The sequence below is a fragment of the Sabethes cyaneus genome, chromosome 3 (genome assembly GCF_943734655.1).
Source record: "Sabethes cyaneus chromosome 3, idSabCyanKW18_F2, whole genome shotgun sequence".
Taxonomy (NCBI): Eukaryota; Metazoa; Arthropoda; class Insecta; order Diptera; family Culicidae; genus Sabethes; species Sabethes cyaneus.
In genome coordinates, this window is record NC_071355.1 from 224,756,123 (window position 1) to 224,776,227 (window position 20,105).

The 20,105-nt window shown below is 38.3% G+C and overlaps 1 protein-coding gene across 1 annotated transcript in view; it reads right to left on the reverse strand.

Moving 5' to 3' along the window:
- LOC128741142 (neural-cadherin) overlaps positions 1-13,779 on the reverse strand; it is a 136,876-nt gene extending 123,097 nt beyond the window's left edge. Inside the window, exon 1 of the mRNA XM_053836742.1 lies at positions 13,728-13,779. Coding sequence (XP_053692717.1) covers positions 13,728-13,779 — 52 coding nt within the window. The remainder of the gene's footprint in view (positions 1-13,727) is intronic.
- Positions 13,780-20,105: the final 6,326 nt, after the last annotated feature.

Below are 20,105 nucleotides of genomic sequence, written 5' to 3' on the forward strand. Positions count from 1 at the left end.
TTTTCGTACGTCAGCTGACCATTCATACAAAATGTCGTGTAGAAATGACAAGCATTTGCCGCCTTTTGCTTACAGTTATAGTTTGAATAGTACGGGGAAGTGATAGAGAATAAGGTGTAGTGCGGACCTTCTTATTTAAAATCGTGTTGTTTTGGGGGAAAGCTGTATGTTTGGTTTACGTGCGCAACAGCAAAAGAGAATACAAAAAAGTGTCTCCAAGACTGGTGACATTTTCTCCCCGATACCGAAGAGCATCTGACCAGGGGTGTGAAATTATCAAAATTTTGCGAACAATTTGAAACCAGCCAGCATATCGAAAATAACAGCTAATAATAGTTAAAATATAACTAAAAGGCTGTATTTAGCTGCTTTCTAATTAGTTTCAGTTGTTTTAAAATGAATCAACCTTTTAGTAGGTACCAGAACCAAAAGTACCAAAACCAATGAGTGGGACATGGACAATGTATGTAGTTTGACAGCCACACCACCCCTCTGCATATGACACGTAGAACAAAAGATGTTTTCGTTGTGCTTGCATTTCTTTTCGGTGCTTATGTAGCAGTAATATGTCGCAAGACTGGTAGCAAGAAAAATGGTATAAGTCTTCAAATTTTTGTCACCAACCAGTACATTTTACGTCCCTGTTCACGAGTGCGTTTTCTGTTGTTCCGACGGTAGGTTCGAGAAAACTAGATTTTCCTGAATATTTATCTACTTCAAAACTTCCTATCTCAGCAAATGAGAATCTCTTGGCAAATATTTTTAAGTATATTTTTTATGTGAGACTACGTTCTACTGTTAAGTAGTGTTATTTAAAAAAAAAATTAAAATGCAAATGTGACGAAGTGGTTAGATTTTGAGCGCTAATAAATTGGGCAATATTCAACTGATTTTTCAACATTTTTGCACCAATAAGGCCATTGCAAATCATTTTCAATGTTTTTGTCAACCCTCCCCTTAGAAATTGGCTTGAAAAATCGGGGGGCAAAAAAATAATTTGTAGGATATGAGTTGAATTTTTTTTATAAAATCAATTGTCTGTGGCCTCTACAGCCTGAAACCTCGAAAAATGAGTGTACGAGTTGAGTTTACGCTTCTAGTATGAAATAAAAATGGAAGTTCAAACAGTGAAATTTCCGAAACTCGGCCAAAAAAATTTTCTTTCGTTTTTGTCTTTTAGTCCGTAGATTTTTGCATGAAAAATAATAACGTATTTATTAAACGCAACAATAGATTTGGTTTTCACGTTTAAACTTTAAGTAAATATGCCCAAAATCCATTTTTTTTGCTCGATTAAACAATTCTATTTGTTTTTTTTTCGCCCTTCCCCCTTTTCAGTGGCCCAACACCGGAGGGACAAAAACTTTTTTTAACATTTGTAATGGCCTAATCGATCGGAAAATTTTCTACACGTCGACTCCAATAAAGAAAACTTTTGAATTTTAGATGCGTGCTATTGAATGATTGCCATATGCCATTTCATGTCTTGGTTTGGTCATTTTCAGTCCTCCTGCTTACAAAACAATTATTTTACTAACACGGACATAAGTTTGATCATTGTCAGTGTAATTGCAAACAAACGTGCACTTGCTGAAGAGCGAATTTTTCTTTTCGCTTTAGAAGATTTAGCTGAAACCTTCTTTCGAGTCGTTTTCTCCACATTTTCTCAATTTCCCAAGCACGACAAAACTGTATCTGTATCACAGTATCTTAACCGATTTATTGAACCGAATTTTGTTGTCACAAATATTTTATTTTCATCAATATTTTTATCAGAGTATTAGTTTTGCTCAAAGCGCTCCGCTAAATTAAAAATCATTGCATTCAGAGCAGGGATAAAAATTGCTTCACGGCAGTGAGATTCAACGTTTTTATTTGATAAGTTGAATTTCTTTGTCTGTCTACCTTTGTCTGTTTGTAATTCTGGGAATGATCAGAAAATTGTCGAAAACTTTTTATAGTATTTTTCGGCTGCTGTAAAGATTTTGTAGGACTCTAGATCTATGAGCGTTCGGTTTGTCCTTCAGTTGTTCGATAACATTTCTGATGTTTCTTAAGGCAGAGATGAAATCGACTGACTTTTCTTGCAGTACAATTAAAAAAGGAAGTGTGAGTATCAATGAGTTTTCGCACACCAGAAGCGCTATCAAAAACTTCGACCTTTCAAGCGCCCTCCCTTGCTTTTTTTCGCATACCTCTTCCAAACTTACACAAATTGGTTTCAAAATATTCACTTATGGTTCCCAAGCAGTTTCTGATAGCAAGGATATTCAAAGAATTTAACAAAGTCAAAGTAAGTTGATAGCTAGCGCAGTGTATCAGCCACTACTGTTAACGGGAAGCCATATTGACCACGCTGGTTTACTACTTCCGTAACAACATTTGCAATCTTCGGCAAATAAATGTCTCTCTAACACAATCTGCAACTTATTGGCAAAACATTTCCACAAAAGTGCACTTAACGCCAGCATTTCTGGTGCTTTGATTCTTCGGTCCTACCGTAGCAGGCTTGCAATCATCCTGGTAAATTTACATAATCTACTAAATATTTATTTGCTTATTTGCAGTTACTTCACGGTGTAGCGTCGTGATCACGTTGCTCTACCAAACCAGACTAGCTATTACGTAGAAGAGAGGGAAAAAGAAAGAAACATTCCACTCTAGTAAGATGGAAATCGTCCTATCATCGAGCGAAGGAAGCGATTTGTTACGCGCGTATAAACTACCCCGGAATGATTACGCCCTGAGTGCCTGCCCAGCTGCCGATACGAGCACGTGACGTTCGCTGCCTTGGCGAAGGCGAAGCTGCTGGTCCTCCGTCCAATCTCTCTGTGGGGTAAAATGAAACCGTAGTTGGTCCGAAAGGAATTCATGTTCATCAAAAAGCTCGATAACTTTTATCGAACGGGTAAAAGTTTTTGTTTCCCTGGCGAAACGTGACTGATTTTACTTCAGTGTCCTCGCCAAAAAAAAAAAAAAACGACAGTCAGTGTAGGGAAAATAAACGAATACGAGTTATCAAAGCCTTCTACAGTAGAATAAAGAACATCGTTTCACATGTGGAATCGCACTCGGCAAACTTCTATTTTGAATCCAAAACGGAAGCTTTGTTAGTATCCAGTAAATATTTGGATTTTTTGTTACAAATTTACACTGTATGCATAAGATATGCACCGTAGTGGAAGGTTCTATCAGGAGTTTGCAACGAGGCGAGTGTGGGCGGTTCTTGACATGCATTGCCCGGGGCTAAGAGCTTTAAATTTAATCCACTGACTGCCAGGAGAATCCGACACCATTCGAGCTCACCAGAGAAGTAACGCAGTTGGGTAGATAAATCACGTACCGTAAACGTGACTTATTGGCACCATAAAATTTTATCAAATTTATAGATATGAAATATGGTTCCGATTTCTTGCGGAATTTAGGAGGCACACAAATTAGTCCTTCGAGGATGCTAACCTGCAACAATTTGTCCGTTAAATTGCAGTTCTTGCGATAAGAGATTTCACGAGACGTGATGTTAATAATGACAAAATATACGAAAGAAGGCAAGCGTTGAATTTCGCTAGGTCATCTTGACAGTTTACTCTGCGTCCTTCCGGGGGCCGTGACCAGACCCGTATCGATCGAATGTTTCCGTTCTACAGGCGAAAAGGCACAACAATTAAGAAAGCGATTGCTGACCCAGACAATGGAGTGGACTGAGTTCTCCTTGCTGGGACACAATTCTGCCACATATAGAATGACTCGCTGAAAATACTTCCTGGTAGTTCCAACCAAAAATAACACTAAACTGACTCAGCGAATTTATCAAGCTGGTGGTCGACAGCGTAAATGTCATGAACCGGTACAATTTCGGTTCTTGTTGGGAAAACAATTTGAGTTGCGCTTGCGGGAAAACGGTTCGGACAATTCGCTTCCAAAACACTCAAATTGCATTCGGACGTCCGGTAAATTATTTTTCAGCACTAATGAGGTCCATATACTTGAGACGAAACTTTTCCGCTCGGTTGCTTCTTGGTTGAGTTGAGCGAAGAAATGCAATCGTGTAACTCGTGGTAATTTACAGCATCCATTAGGAACTTTACGGGTTTTGTTTCGAAGGTTAGAGAGGTAAAGTTTACGCCGCCTGCCCGCGCCGGTTCGGTGTGAAGAATGTGAATAAAGTTTCGCATCAGCAACGTGACATTGACGGACCGGACTGGGTCGGATAGAGCGAGAAGTGTGCGACGTGGACAACTCCCAAGGATGATTCACAAATTTATAAGGTTTAAACTTTGTGCAGAAACTATTTGCGGTTTCAAACTAAATCTGGCAATAAAATGCTTATCTCATTTGGAGCTCACCTTACAATTTAATGTTAATTTCATTGTTCTACATACATTTTAAATAGGATTTAATCCTATAAAATGCCATATAGAAATTAGCTAATTTGCTTGCTCTTCAGAACATCATACGAGAGAAGATTCCACGCAGCAAACGACAGACCATGCAAGGCTCAATTTACGTTCGGACAGTTCGCATGGCGTACGACAGCAGGCAGAAATATCAGAAGCACAAACAGGGACCGACCGTGTCAGCCTCAATTACTTCCGCAATTCGCCTAAAGACAACAATAACAATCATGTCAAAGGATGTGGCTTCTTCTGCACGAGACTTTAGTACAGGTATGATAAATTATCGTAGAGCCTCCAGTCAATTCTGCTGCTTGTCTTTATCTGCCCGAGACGGATAAAGGCCTATGTCTTATGAACGATTTGCAACGAATGGCGACTTCGTGACGTTCGACGGTGACACAAAGGGGAAATGCGGCTGCTGCTGTGGTGCTAGAGCCTTACCGAGTATTGTTTGGCTTCTCGACGGGCAGATCCGACCGAGCAAACTTTTGATGAGACACCACCACCACTGGCGAAAAGCAATGCGAACCGATATTAATCATTGTCTGATTAGCCTTTCTTGTCTGGGGTTGGCAGCACAGATTACGTCGGGACTAGCGTAATCAAAGTCGTCCAGTCCGCAACGGTCCTGAACGGCGATGGAAATGATGCTTGGGAAGAATGGAATTGATTAAGTCATTATCAGGACAGATTGCCCGGTACGGATGGAAAGGATAGCTTAGTGTATTGATTAGTGCTGGAGGGCACTTTTGTTACTAAGTTTCAATTGGACGACAACTTTCTGCTTTGTTGCGATATTCATAACTGGGAATAAAAGCAGATTTCATCAGAGATTTGCCCAAATTGAATTAATTTTATGACACTATAAATACAATAGTGACAGTCTGGATTGATAATGAAGAAAAGAGTTGAACTGCTAAATAGTTTCTCCACTTAGTAAAGATTTAATTTATAATACCAATTGCGTTTCTTCTAGAGGGAATCATACGTTAGATTGTATTTCCAACAAAAAAATCTACTGAGTTTCGGAAAAATTGAAATTTGACCGAAATCCTCTTTCAAATAAATATGCACGAAACATAGACATCGGTTCGTATCATATTCTAAAAGAACACATCAAAATAGTTACGGTTCTGTTTCATATTCACTCAAACGTAAATGGTACAATAGCTATAAAATCCTCAAATTTCATCCACAAAATCTATCCAAACGGAAGCAACTGTATACTGACTGATCCAATTATTACACGGAAGCACCGCATAATATGTGGAAACAACGGAGAACGGCCATTACTGAATGATTGAACGATTATAATAAAGTTACATTATGGATGATTGCCGCGTCTAATTTTGTGGGCATCCGTTCAGTGGTTGATTTTAATTCGATTTGCGGTGTGCAACTTTCATAGCAGTTCACTAGGATAACTAAACACTGATTGCCTAATTACGCTTTATCAAGTCAAACCAATCACTATTAATTTCTGTCAATGCTGATCAAGCATTCAGCTGTTTGTTCCTAGTTTTATGCTCTGACCTTTGCCGTTATAGGTACTAGTTTAATAGCTTTCTGTTGGTTTAATGGTTTTGTTGATATTCAACTTTACAAACAAATAATATTGATCCATTACCTACCATTTGAGCAGGCTGATGTCGTAGGAGGAATCTTTATTGCTTTGTCCATCACACTTGCAATAATATTTTCTGTTCACATTGAAGCGTAAGATACGAGCGTTTATTCTGAAGATAAGACAAAATTAGTTCAAGTAACATATCGGTTATCCCATCTGAAGTGAACCGGTACCGGTTACAATCACCCATCTGGATTTCATACATTCAACAGTTACGGATCAACAGTCTCTGGTTCAGCAGAATAAGTCGCCAACTGCCGTCATATTTATTTTTGTAGTATAATGTGTACCTGCACTAGAATATTGAAATTAAATTAATTTTGATCCATAATGGAACGATAGACTGACGGCAGACAATGTTTACAAAGCGGCTCTGTAAGTATTAGTACAACCTACGTTTTCCACGGGTTGCTGTAATCGTGTATTCTTTGCATCTGTCAAAAACATGTGGTTTCAATAAATTAGTTGCCGATTTGTTTGCAATAGCCGCGTACGGTACGATGAATTTAAGAAATAAAGTCAGTAGCGTAATTTCAATAATATGCTTTAATAATCGCTTTTCAGTGATATTAAAGTTCACGGATCGGAAGGTAAGTGTGTTTTAGTCAAATCAACACTTTTGGAGTATTCATTATTATGTTACGTCGTTTATCCCCAATAAGAAGAAACCCAAGCAACCAAAAGTTCGAATTTTACTTAAGAAAGGAACTTGGAAGTTCATATTTGGTTCAAATTTAGTTCCACAGAACTTTCTTGCTGAACAACCAGACACTACATTTGTAAACCGAACTTCATTCTCAATAAAATAATGTCTGTAGCAACTTAAAAGTTCAACATGCAAAGTTACAACCAGGGACGTAAAATGTATTGGTTGGTGACAAAAATTTGAAGACATTTACCATCCTTTGTTGCTACCAGTCTTGCGACATGTTACTGGTACACAAGCACCGAAAAGAAATGAAAGAACAACGGAAACATCTCTTGATGTACATGTCAAACATGCTTCGATATCGGGGAGAAAATGTCACCAGTTTTGGAGACACTTTTTTGTATTCTCTTTGCTGTTGCGCACGTAAACCAAACATACAGCTTTCCCCCATACAACGCGGTTTTAAATAAGGCCCCCAATACACCTTATTCTTTATCACTGCTCCATACATGCATAAATGCATGTCATTTCTACACGACATTTTGTATGAATGGTCGACTGACATACGAAAATGTTCGCTTATTATCATGTACGTATTCGGGATAGTCTCGACACGTGCAAGAGATAGGCACTATCGATACAGAAACAGAACAGTGCGATGGTATTGGTTATAGTATGACATGGCATTGCATGCTGGAAAATGTAAAGAAAAAATGTAACCGTTTCGGCCCCTAGTTCCAACATGCAACTTGAAAGTAACTAAGAGTTCGGATAATGGCGTCTAAGGAAGGTTAATAAACTTTATGCCTTTGGATCTATAGCTTGCTAAACAGCTTTACCTGTAATTAACCAAACTTTAGAGCTGCCTTGAATTCGCTGCACAGAGCGCTAAGCAGCTTCTAAAGAAACTTTTGTCAAAATTTTATAAGATAACACTTATTTCTATTTTTAAATTTTTTTTTATTTTTGACCTCCGCTTCCCCTCCTAACTTCTGTAAACTCGGTTCATGCGATTAAGATAGACCATATAAAAAAAGTCTAACTAACACCGACCGCTGCTGGATTTGAACCCGAGCGTTCCGCGTTGCAGCCTATCCTGATGCATAGCGCCATCTCTGACGCCGCTAGTGACATGAATTTTGCCGATGAGTTGTTCTTGAGTGTAAAGCAGTTTCGGGGCAGTGGTAAGTGAGAAATTAGCACATTGAGTAAAATCAATGCAAATAGCATATTCCAGAAACGGAGCAGTGGTATGTATCTAAGTCACCGAAAGGGAGTACTCGAGTTCAAATCCCCCGAGGTTTGGTTCGTGGTGTGTGGTAAGTTACAATAAATTAATATTTATAAACAGCAGTCGATTAGTCTTCTGATGAACTTTCATCAAATAAAATAATTGATATTGGTTATCACTATTAACCGAAATTAAATGCCCTAGTTTAAATGGGAAATGTCATGAATCTACAACAAAACAGGAAGAAGTGGGAAAATTCCCCCAATCTTTTAATTTGAAGATTATTGGAGTTTCTTTTTGAGCTGAATAGTGTTCTATATAGCGACTTAAGAGAACTTTTTGCGAACTTTCTAGTTCTGTCAGAAGTTGCTTTGTATTCCCTTTGAAGTTTAATCATCAAATACGAACTTGAAAGTACGGTTAATTACTTAAAAATTAAGCTGAATAGAGTTCTATTCATTATCATTTCGTTGGCTGATTAAGCTAAAAATGCCCTTTTTTCGGAACTTTTGGTTACTTGGGAACTATCCAGTGCTCGAAAATTTGGATGTCGGGTCTTTTCTCTTCGCAAGATGCTTCGATCAAGGAGCATACGCCACCGCACAATCCTGACGATGTACAAAATGAAGACCGCTGCTCTACGAACTAGAGACTGTAACTTTGCTTATGAAAGGTGTTGCGGACTATTTTTGGCGGGGTACAAACGGACAGCGGAGACTGGGGTAGGTGTATGAACCACGAGTATAGCACTACTTGGATAATTCCCATCCTGGCGAAAGTTGAGAGACTACGTTGGGCCGGCCACGTCGCAAGTGTGCCGGAGAACAGTGCAGTGAAATCTGTTCTCTGTAAGAAGCCCACCACTGGGTAGATTACTAACATTGACTTACATAACTGTGTCTCCACATCAAGTATACCCCAAGGTTGCAATCTAAGGTCTCTGCTATCATCTGTAGTTTTCAATGATATCTGTTTCATCATACATACGGACATTGGCGTAACTAACGATCAATTCTAGGGGGGCAATAGCCCGTTTTATTCCATTGGCTTATTAAAATGACATGAACATTAATGAATAGAATCTTATAAAAGTGATGCAAATGAAAATTGCTCTCAAGCTTTTGTAACCTCTAGCTCACTAACTCTGGTATTTTTAAATTAAACAAAATAGATTTGATTTTTCTAGAGGGCGCTAGATCTCTCCTAAACCCCCACCTCCCCGCTAGTTGCACTAAAATGCATATGGACGATCTCAAACTGTTTCTCTTGACTCTGAATCCCACGAGGTTGATTTCTACTGTTCTTTATATCGATAAAAATAGAGTAAATACCATTCATCTACCCCCCCAAACTGCCTGAAACAGATATCCCGAGCAGCAGTTTAGGTTTTATTACGCTCTTCTAGTGGTTTTCATGACCAAGTTCACAAAACCGCTAAGAAAACTATGAGCTGCACCAAAACCTTCCGATGACCACTATAAAACTTCCTTCAGACGAAGAGGTCCACTCTTCATATGGTTATATCTCTTGAAGAATTAGGACATAAGCTCAAGCCGGTTTATTACGCTCTACTCGAAGCAGAAGTAAAACCGATTAATATGCTTTTCACTGCATGATGGCAACCGCCATAATCAAATGAAGTTTTTCGCAATAAAACATTTTTTTCCATGTGTGGACTCATTACTGCGACCAGTATGGTTGATCTATTGTAATGTCGCCCGGGTGTTTGCTGTATGACCTGTACTGCATTTCTTTTTGCTATAATCGCTATTGAGTGAGCGATATGTTTATTAAACTGTATGCGTGCTTGCGTGTATTGGGGTTTACCCTTCCTTCAAAGCTTGATCTACTTTACCCACTTATTCCTCGCTGCCAGCACTATCCCATATTATAGCCGTCCCTGGCGAGGAGTCATTCGTACCTCTGACCAGTACACTTAACTATAGGAGGGACATTTGTACTGTCAAGAGACTTCAGGGGGTAAAGGTAAAATTCAGCACGATGTAAGGGTGAATGGAGGGGCCTGAGAATAAACCCATGCTAAAGTCACTTGACATCGAATGGCTTGATTCGAACCCACGACCACTCGCTTGTCAAAGCAGACTCGGTAACCTTGCGGCTACGGAGCCCCCTTTATGCTTTATGCTATAAAGCATAAAGCTTGCTGCGTAAAAAGCAAAATCACCCAGACAGCTTTATTAACTTGAAAATATATAGCCGTGAGCAGAAAAGGTAAAGTTTTATTGTAATATACAACAAATTTTCAGCAGTTTCCGTTGTTGTGCAGCATGTGCGCATTAAATATTATCGTCCATAATGGAATTATGGCAATTTTTAAAAACCAGTTCAAAAACCAATTTTATTTTATTTTTCTCGACAGTCAGCTTACTTTTCACTTGGGAAAGAGTAAATGTTTAATGCGAAAAATGTAGACTTAGGCAAACTGAAAAATTCTTTATATTAGGCCAAAAATATAAACTTAGCGAAGGTGAGACCTAAATCTACATTTTTCGCATTAAACATTTACTCTTCTCCGAAACCAGTTGTTTAAACAAAATAAATATATTCGATTAGTCAATATTAATTTCAATATCATTATAGTTGCATCCTGATGTGAAAGTCGATCAACAATAACGTCCTTTCTGCAACTCACATTTTGCTTTGATGAACTGTTGTTTGGCGACAAAATGAAATGCTAGAAAACGGTAATCTGGCCTCGGATAAAAAATTATTTTGGTGTTGAACTCCAATATTCTGCATCATAGCAGCAATAAATCGCGTCAAACGCGAATATCTGTTTACGGTCCTTCTGCATATAATAAAATTCCAGAGCACTTTAAGCGATCAACTATGCTATTTAAGAAATGCTTGAAACAGTATTACAAGTCTAAAGTCAATACATTCGTAATTTAATTTCGAATCAACCACAGCTTAATGTTTGTAAATATGTACACTCTATAAATGTTTAGGTAAAAATATTTCTTATTTGTAACCTATATTGTAAAATTCACTATTTATGTTTATTTAGATTTTTGGGATCCCTTCAAAGGAACAAAGTTCCACTGGGAATCCCCTTTTCGAAGTTATTATGTCCAAAAAAAAATCTGTTTCCTCAGGCTGTTACCATATTAGGAATAGCACCATCAAATTAACAGTTGTATTGCGGTTTAACAAACAACCGCAATTATGATCAATTTTGATTGGTGCGCCATATTGTATTGCCACTTATAGTAAGTTTATAACATATGTGTGACTGTCATCTAATCGTATCGTGGTAATACCAGCAACCACAGTAAACTTGCTTTATTATCAGCTTTACTTTAGTTTTATAGTTAGCTATAAGTGGTTTTTGACTTTTGTCATCTTGGATTTTGCGCAACACCATGATAATGATTCACCAGAGGTAATGATTCATACCGCAATAAAATCTTAATGAAATTTAAATAACGCCAAGCGGCTTTAAAATTTTACTTGGGATGTACGGAGAACATAGACTATACTATTGGAATATTTATAATGAAAATTAGATGGGACATGACTGCATTGTTGACGTAGAACTACGTACGGTAGGTTTTTGCTCTAAAACGAAGATCGAAGATTGACATTGAATTATTTTCAGAACTTTGGGTTTTGTTATGTCTGCAACAACAACAACTAACTCTGGCACTGTACAGGCAAACGTATGCAACTATACCAAAAGTTTACTAATGGGTTATACTTTATTGTCCGAAAGTTTGAAAAGAACTGGTCAATTAGGTAATTTTCTACAGCGTTTCTTCCGTAATGCAATTTGAGGTGGGACACCCTTTATCCATGATTAAAAGAATAAGCTATTAATCACCGCTTAAAATTCAATCGATGCACGTCTTTTTATTTCCGAAAGAGCGCACGCATATTGACAGTAGCTAAAGATTCAAACTTTAACATAAGCTATCGAAAGGATAAAATGTACTTTAATATCTGTCCCAGTTTGTCGGATGTTTAAGTAAACATTTTTAATGAGTCTCTCAAAACTGAATACGAACATCTTACTCGTTGCGGCGCCAGTGACTGGAAGTGATCACAAGTTTTCCCTTTTCAAAAGAATATAGATACTGAGAAAGAACTGCCATGTCATTGCATCATTAACGACATGCAAGTAATGATATTTAAACAGCAACATATGTCACACCAAAGTTCGTTGATGGTGTCAGAAAACGACTCACATGATATAAGTTCATCCATTTTCATATCAAAAGTATTTGGCTTGCATGAATTGCTACACGATATTTAACCCGGATTGCTAGGTTGAATTTGTTTCTTTGATCGTTAATAATGTTATGTTATTTATGCTTTAATTTAAACTAGGATTTAGACTATTTTATTCAAAGGGATGGTGTATGATAATTCATTGGTTCAGAGTTCAGTCTCAGATTCAGAGTTCCATCTGAAAATATACAGTACCTTAAAGCTTTCCTGCAATCTTTTATCGACTGGTAATTCACTCAATGAAGTTTCTTTCGGCTTACTGCAAAGACTGCTTTTAAAGCTTTCCACCATTTTTTACAATACTCTCAAAGTTAATCAATCTAGCAACATTATCTTCACACGAATTCACCGAAAAGTTTATTCGAACCGCAACATTGTTCATTGCCTCCTGATACATTCTGTGCCATATAGTTACAACCACTTTGCGTAGGTTCAATCAGTTTAAGGGAGACTTCAAAAGGCTGTTTCAATTGCGAAAGCATATCCAATGCTTTCTTGCAAGAGCTGTCTGCTATTAAATTACATTCCAACTTTCCATTTCTCTCCTGTATCGAAGCAATCCTCCCAAACCACAAGTCAAACAGATTATATCCGATTCAGGAGATAAGCGGTAACGGGACGGATAGCTGTTTGTTAGTTGTCACATGGAAAAGGCTTTAGTCATTTCTACTGAAGATCATGCTCCCTCGTTTCTACTTTGTATGACCAAGCGCCTCCTCCGTTTGCTGTTGAAATTGTTGAAATCATATCTTACAATTTAAGCCATTTAATTGCAAAGGCTATCAAAGGCTACCTAAATAAAATCACGTGTTTACTAGAATAAATCAAAGTGTGTTGTGTAAAATCTATTACAAAGGTAACAACGACCAGTGAAACTTTCACAAAGTACCGCACCCGGAAGCAATAAGCGCTGTTCGGTGGCAGTAACTTATTATTTCTTATTATTTATATCGGCGACCCACCCGGATGGGAAGACATTGAAAACTTTGTCCTTCAGCAGGCAAACGTAGCAAAAGAAATTTCGTTTTTTTATTTCATTTTTTGCTACACTGAGTTTCACTTAAACTCGCTTGCACATGCAGTCTTCCGTAGAGATAAATCAGTTTCAATGTTTCTTCACTGCGGTGAATTATCACTTTCTGTACAATTAATGACATTATTTTCAATAAAACTTTTTATTGCTTCGCTATTGCCAAATTGCGTCATTTATATTGTGAAATATTTAGTATCAATGAAGGCAAATGCATGAACTTTTACACACACAAAAACCATCATGACCTATTTTCCCTTTCATTGAAAGTGAAGTGTATTCGCTTTAATATTAAAACACCTTCTATACCAACAGCTCGACTCGAGCAGCGTTGTAATCAAACCAAATGGATCCATTCGAATGCAGCGAAACCGATACAAAGTCGCCAAGTTTCGCACATTTTAGCAGTAAATAGCAATAACAGTCAAGCTATTCAACGTTCTCGCACCATTATCTTCTCCATCGGGTGAGAAAACGATTCCACCAGAAGAGCTTTCGTTGTTCAAGGTGTCTAGTGGATAACTGTAGAAAATCGCCCCACTTACCTAGATACGTGCTGTTCGTGAGTACCCAGAAGATTTTAAGTGGATCTACCATCACTTTCGGCGGGTGACTGTGATGAAGACACTGAAAGCACAGAAAAACCGCCACTAGTCAGCAGCAGCAACAGCAGCAGCAGCAGTGGTATCCTTTCCTGCGGGGGAAGAGCACTCTTTCGGCGCGGTACAACACTTGGGGCCAAAGTGACACTAGCAACAGCAACAGACGCCACAAGGGAAGCTCGAACTTCAAAGGTAAAACCGCCGGGAAAAACATCAAGCACATTACAAATTCCACCCATGTATGCTCAATCAACTTCATCGCACTGGGGATGGTTTTTGGGACCTTTCACCAAGCATGCCAAAGATGATGGGCTTGGTTGGTGGAGGTTGATGGAATGCGAGAAAACTATTTTATCCACTAATGAGCATAATCCAGAACCGTTCAGAGGAACGATCGAACATTCCGAAAACACTCAGCCACAATCGTGCACTTAATTCAAATCAGGACCATCAGGATTGCATAATCCCGTTGACACCCACACGGTATCCTTGTTTATTAATAATAGACCATATCCGGATTCATTTGCATTCCGTCTCACGTCGGATCGATTTCTTTCGGTTGACTACGACGATGGGATTAAATCCAATTAATTTATATGCAACTCATTCAACATGTGGAAGAAACCCGCAACTGTCGGCACTAATTTAGCTTCCAGACCGACCGAGTCATCAGAGTAAATAAGCACTGACGCGGAACACGCGATTCTGTCGCCTATTCGTAACCCGAACACACGTTAATAATAATAATCCGACCCGCGAACCGACCACGTACCTGCACCGTATGCAACTGATTGTGCTTTTGGGAGGCGGTAGGTTGCTAACAGCATCCATCGCGCCAAAACTTTCCAGGATCGAACGCTCTCTCTCTCTCTCTTGCTCTGATTAGCACGCGTGCACTCTCCCATAACCGGGCACACTTTTCGGCACCGAACGTCCTTCATGAGTTCCGTGGGAATCAAAACAAACAGCACTCACGGGAAGCTTACAGCCCGCGTGGATGCGTTCTGCGCAGAAGTCGGGTCTCTTTTCCCCTGCACCGGAACTCGCCGGAGTTCACGCGACAGGAAGAGGCTGTTGAAAGAGTGTGTTTCTGTGTGCTGTCGTTCAAAAAGTTACAATCTTTAATTAAAGTAATTATGCATAGAAAACAACCGCCTGAGCCATGTTCTACTTGTTCTTCTTCTTCGCGTTCGTTGTTCTCTGATTTGGCTCTAAAAACTTTTACCATTGAGATTGAAACGACAGTCAGCCAGATAGTTAACCGAACAGCGGGGTTAAACAAAAATGTCATGTAATTAAAATTGTGTGAATGTGATCTGGCAAAAAACTTTTACTTTGTCAAACTATGAAAATTACAAATTTCGGAAGGGAATTTTCAAACGTTTCAAATAGAATAGATGGTAGGTGAATCGAGATGAAAAAAAAACATGGAGTATCCAATTTCTTCTGTCCTTCTGTGTGGCGAATAGAATTGCTCGCTTACAAAGCAACAACCAGTCGCAGTCCCAGTGTGGTGGTTGGAACAATGGAGTTGTCCTATGCACATTCGCATAGACTAGACCGAAAAAAAACCCTTCCTGGAAAACACGAGACCAAATGTCGTCGCTGAGCTGCTCTGCCTTTGTCGTCGCCGCAGCCCAAACAGCAGCCAGTCGGGTCGGTGATAGGCTTGTTTTAATTAAAAGTTTTTCGATTCGATTCGCTAACAATGCAATAAATGGCGGTGGAGCGTCGACTACGATGGCTATGGCCATGGCTGGTTGGCTGGCAGGTTCGCTGGCTGCGTGCAACAGTATCCGATATCAAGCTGATAACAGGAATGAACAGTTTCGTTCGATTGACCGGCTGAATAGAAAATAGCGGCAGTGAATTCCTGCCGAGCAAGGATGATCAAACGGTTATTAGGAAAAAAAAAATTCCGGAAACCTCTACCGCGTTGTTCAGACACAAAGCAAAAATTTCGTTACTTCGCATTGTGTGTATTTCAGTTGCTGGTTTTATCCGTGGCTATTATGTTCGATTTAATTGCGGGTTTATTAGTTGTTATCTGATGAGAAGTTATAAACCGTTAAAGCTGGATATCATAAATTAAAGATAATAATCCAAATTCGGGCAGCGTCAAATTTATCTAGCATACATGTATCATGTTTACCAAAAATATGCAAATTTGGAATTATATATGCATTGAATTAGACACTCATAAACAACTACCTTACACTATTCGTGTTTAGATATGCAGTGAAACTTACTATCATATCAGAGAAACAAATAAAAAAACAATTTATGACTTTCATCCTTATCTTGCTTTTCATTTTCAAAACCAATAATTTCTCGCCCATATTGCCTTCAGAAATACATAGTATTTGTTCAAGCAGGTTGAGTACCGACCACGACAAGAACTTGAAATAAAAATCCCATTTTTTTAGCTATAACTTAGTCAATCTTCATAAAGCTAATATTCAGAAAACTAGTGCTTGATAGGGATTGGAAATCTAACTTCACAAACTTTTTTTCCGTTTTCTCCCTCAATAGTTTAGAGCCGGGGTTACTCTTTCCGTATCAAGAATTCATCTGTACACCAACTAATTCCATGACACTCATAAGCTAGCTACGCTCTGGTTGAGCCATTTACCTAGCATGTTGGGCCACTCTATTTTTGGTGCTGATAGGGTCTTTGAAGAGAACAGATTTCGTCACTTTATCGTTTGACATTCTCGCGACGTGGACGGCCTATCGTCACCTCCCAACTTTCGCCATGTGTACGAGGAACGACGGCAACAAATACGGAAATGGTTACGGGTAAACGATTAGAATTCGATAGCTTGAAGTGACCGAATCCTCCACGAACCGGCATGAGTTGGCTTGCTCGCTTGGGAACTACATCGATTGGTAGGGGAGAACGCAGCTGTTCAGAAAGTCTAAAACAAGTGAGCCCCACGTAGTAGACTCTACTACAGAGGCTTCCTTCAAGTTTTACAGAACACGGAATCGCTTTCGCAATGCTGGGAAACCAAAAACCGATGAAGGCCTATAGATGACCATATATCACAAGCAGCAATTTATATTTTATGTTTTATGACGTTTTTTTTCCATGTGTGGACTCATCACTGCGACCAGTATAGTTGATCTATTGTGATATTGCCCAGGTGTTTGCTGTATGACCTGCACTGCATTTCTTTTTGCCATAATCGCTATTGAATGAGCGATATGATTATTAAATTTAATGCGTGCTTGTGTGTATTGGGGTTTATCCTTCCTTCAAAGCTTGATCTATTTTACCCACTTATTACTCGCTGCCAGTACTATCCCATTTTATGGCCGTTCCTGGCGAGGACTCATTCGTACCTCTGACCAGTACACTTAACTATAGGAGGGACATTTGCATCGTCAAGAGGCTTCAGAGGGTAAATATAGCATTCAGCATGAAGGAAGGGTAAATGGTGGGGCCTGAGAATGAACCCATGCTAAGGTCACTTGACAAGGAATGGTTTGATTCTACTAAGATTCGAACCCACGACCTCTCGCTTGTCAAAGCAGATTCGATAATCTTGCGGCTACGGAGCCCCCATTTTTTATGACGTTATCCAGCTAGCATTTTTAAATGTATAAAAACGGTAAAAATCAGCATTACGTACAGATATACACGCTAAATAAATCGTAATTCATGCGCAAAATTGGCATATCCGTACTATTTTGGAGGCGATATACGTGATTACGAATAATTTCGAGCGTTACGACTTTATAAGTATTTATATACGATAATATTCGATTAAGCGCGAGTCGCTCCGTACTACTCTACGATTTTGTGCTGAAAATCGTATGTATGTCAGTCATTATCATTATATACGACAACTTGATCCCACTTTATCCAGCTTTAGTTACGATTTCGAGTTTGTTAGGAGATATTTACGATAGTTTTCGTACATTGATATACGAGTTGGTGCTAGCTGGGTACCTAGCTGACATTTTCGTACGTATATCAAAGTTACAAATAAAAAATATGTACTGTTATATATCCAGAAAAATCAAAATTAAAACCTGCATATGCGTACTATTTTGGAGGCGATATGCGTAGTGCAGATTATTTGTAAACAATTCACATTCGTAAGTATTTGTACATGATGGGATCCGACATGATTACCCAGCTAGCATTTTTATATGTATATAAAAGTTAAAAATCAGCTTTACGTACATATGTATATCTGCTAATAAATCGTATTTGATGCGCAAAATTGGAATATCCGTGGTATTTTGGAGGCGATATACGTAATGAGGAATAAACGTACACGTGTCATCGATATAAATAATTATACACGATAATATCCGATTAAGCCCGACCCGCTCCGTACTGCGATTCTTTGAATATCGTATGTATGTCAGCTATTATCATATATACGACTGAAAATCAACTTGGGCGGACTTTATTCAGCTTTAGTTACGATTTAGAACTGGTTAAGAGTTCTTTACGATAATTTTCGGTTATTGATGTACGATTTGGTGCTAACAGGGTAGTTCCATAATGTTATACAACTCTATGATGAATGTCGTATGTGAATCAGTAATCATCATTTTGCACGATTGAATATAACATAGGGTGTGACTTATTAAGCTTTGTGTGCGATTTCGATTTTGTTTAGAGACATTTGAGAGACATTGATATGCGATTTATGGTTTGCTGGGTTCTCTAGTGGATTTCATGAGAAATTTCATATAGCCGCTAATAATCTGTGATATGTGAGCATCACTAGAACCATTTGATGACCGCTATAAAACTTGTTTCCGGCTAAGAGGCCCACTCTCCAGATGGTTTTATATCTACTTGAACAATCAGGTCATAAGCTCATAGTATATTTCGCTCTACAGAAAGCAGCAATAAAACAGACTATACTTTTTGTTGCTGGACGGCAACCGCCGTAAACTAATGAAGCTTTTCGCCTTGTTCGACAACGCTTTAAAGCATGAAGCTTGCTATATAAAAAGTAACCTCAGTAAAATTTTACTGCCCGATTACCCTGATCGATTTAATTTACAGCATAATAACCATAATAAAATATCCGAAATTATATATGGGTCATTCCACGGGAAATTTGCAGTCAAAATTTTTTTTCTCTCCGGAACATTTTTTTTACGTTCTTTGTTAAAAAAAAATCGACACGTATTTTTGTATTTCGATGTTACTGTTGGAATTCGCAAGATATGATTTTTTAAAGTATTTTAAAAAATCATATCTAAGTAAGTATTTTTTAAAGTACCCATATAATAAATTTTCAGTAGGTTCCGTAGTTGTAGAACTGATGCGCATTAAATTGAAATAAAATAAATATTTTCGATTAGTCAATATTAGTTTCTGGCAAAATCATTCTAGTTGCATTCTGACATGCAAACCGATTAATAATAACTTCCTTCCTGTAACTCACAGTTTGCTTTGATGAATTGATGTTTGGCGACAAAAAAATGCTAGAAAATGACAATATGGCCTCGCATAAAAAACGATTTCGGTGTTGAACTCTAACATTTTTCATTATTTGGTTTAGATATACGGCTTTTGCAGTCTACGAAAATGATTTTAGGACGATATTTGTTGTATATTCTTCACAGTCGAAACCAGTACCAGTACAATTTTTCATTACAGCAGTAATTAATCCGTTCGGTCAGGGAGTTAATAGCATCATCAAACTAATAGTTTAATAGCGGTTTGATAAGTAACCGTGATAAGATCAACTTTGATTGGCGCGCTATATTGTATTGCTACGCCCCACTAAAATATTTTATCGTGGTAATATAAGCAACCACAAGAAATTTGTTTGATTAAAAGTTTTAATATAGTTTTAAAGGTAGCTATAAGTAGTTCTTGACTTGTATCATATTGGTATTGCACAGTACATATTATGATAAAACAGCAATAAAATCTTAATAAAACTCAAATAAAAATAAGCGACTTTAGAATTGTTACTTGGGATACGTGTTAAGCGTTAGGGGCAAACTCCCCAAGTAACATTGCAAGTTTTATTACACTCTTATGATGGTTTTCATGACCAAAATTGGTCATGAATGCCGTTATAAGAGTACCATAAAACTCAAATTGTTACTTGGGTCTCACATTACAGTTTAATGAACATCAATACACCGACAAAAGACAAATCCGATGATGCTATAAAGACCAAAGTTAGTCCAGAGAGGTTTTCTGATGTTCAAATTTGTTTATCACCCCCGCTGGGTCACCCTTGACCGAAATTTTCATACCAGAAACTGTTGAATGCGTATAAATAACGTCGATGGTTGCTAACCAATCGCTTCGTGCAGTTCTGTTCTACAAACTGT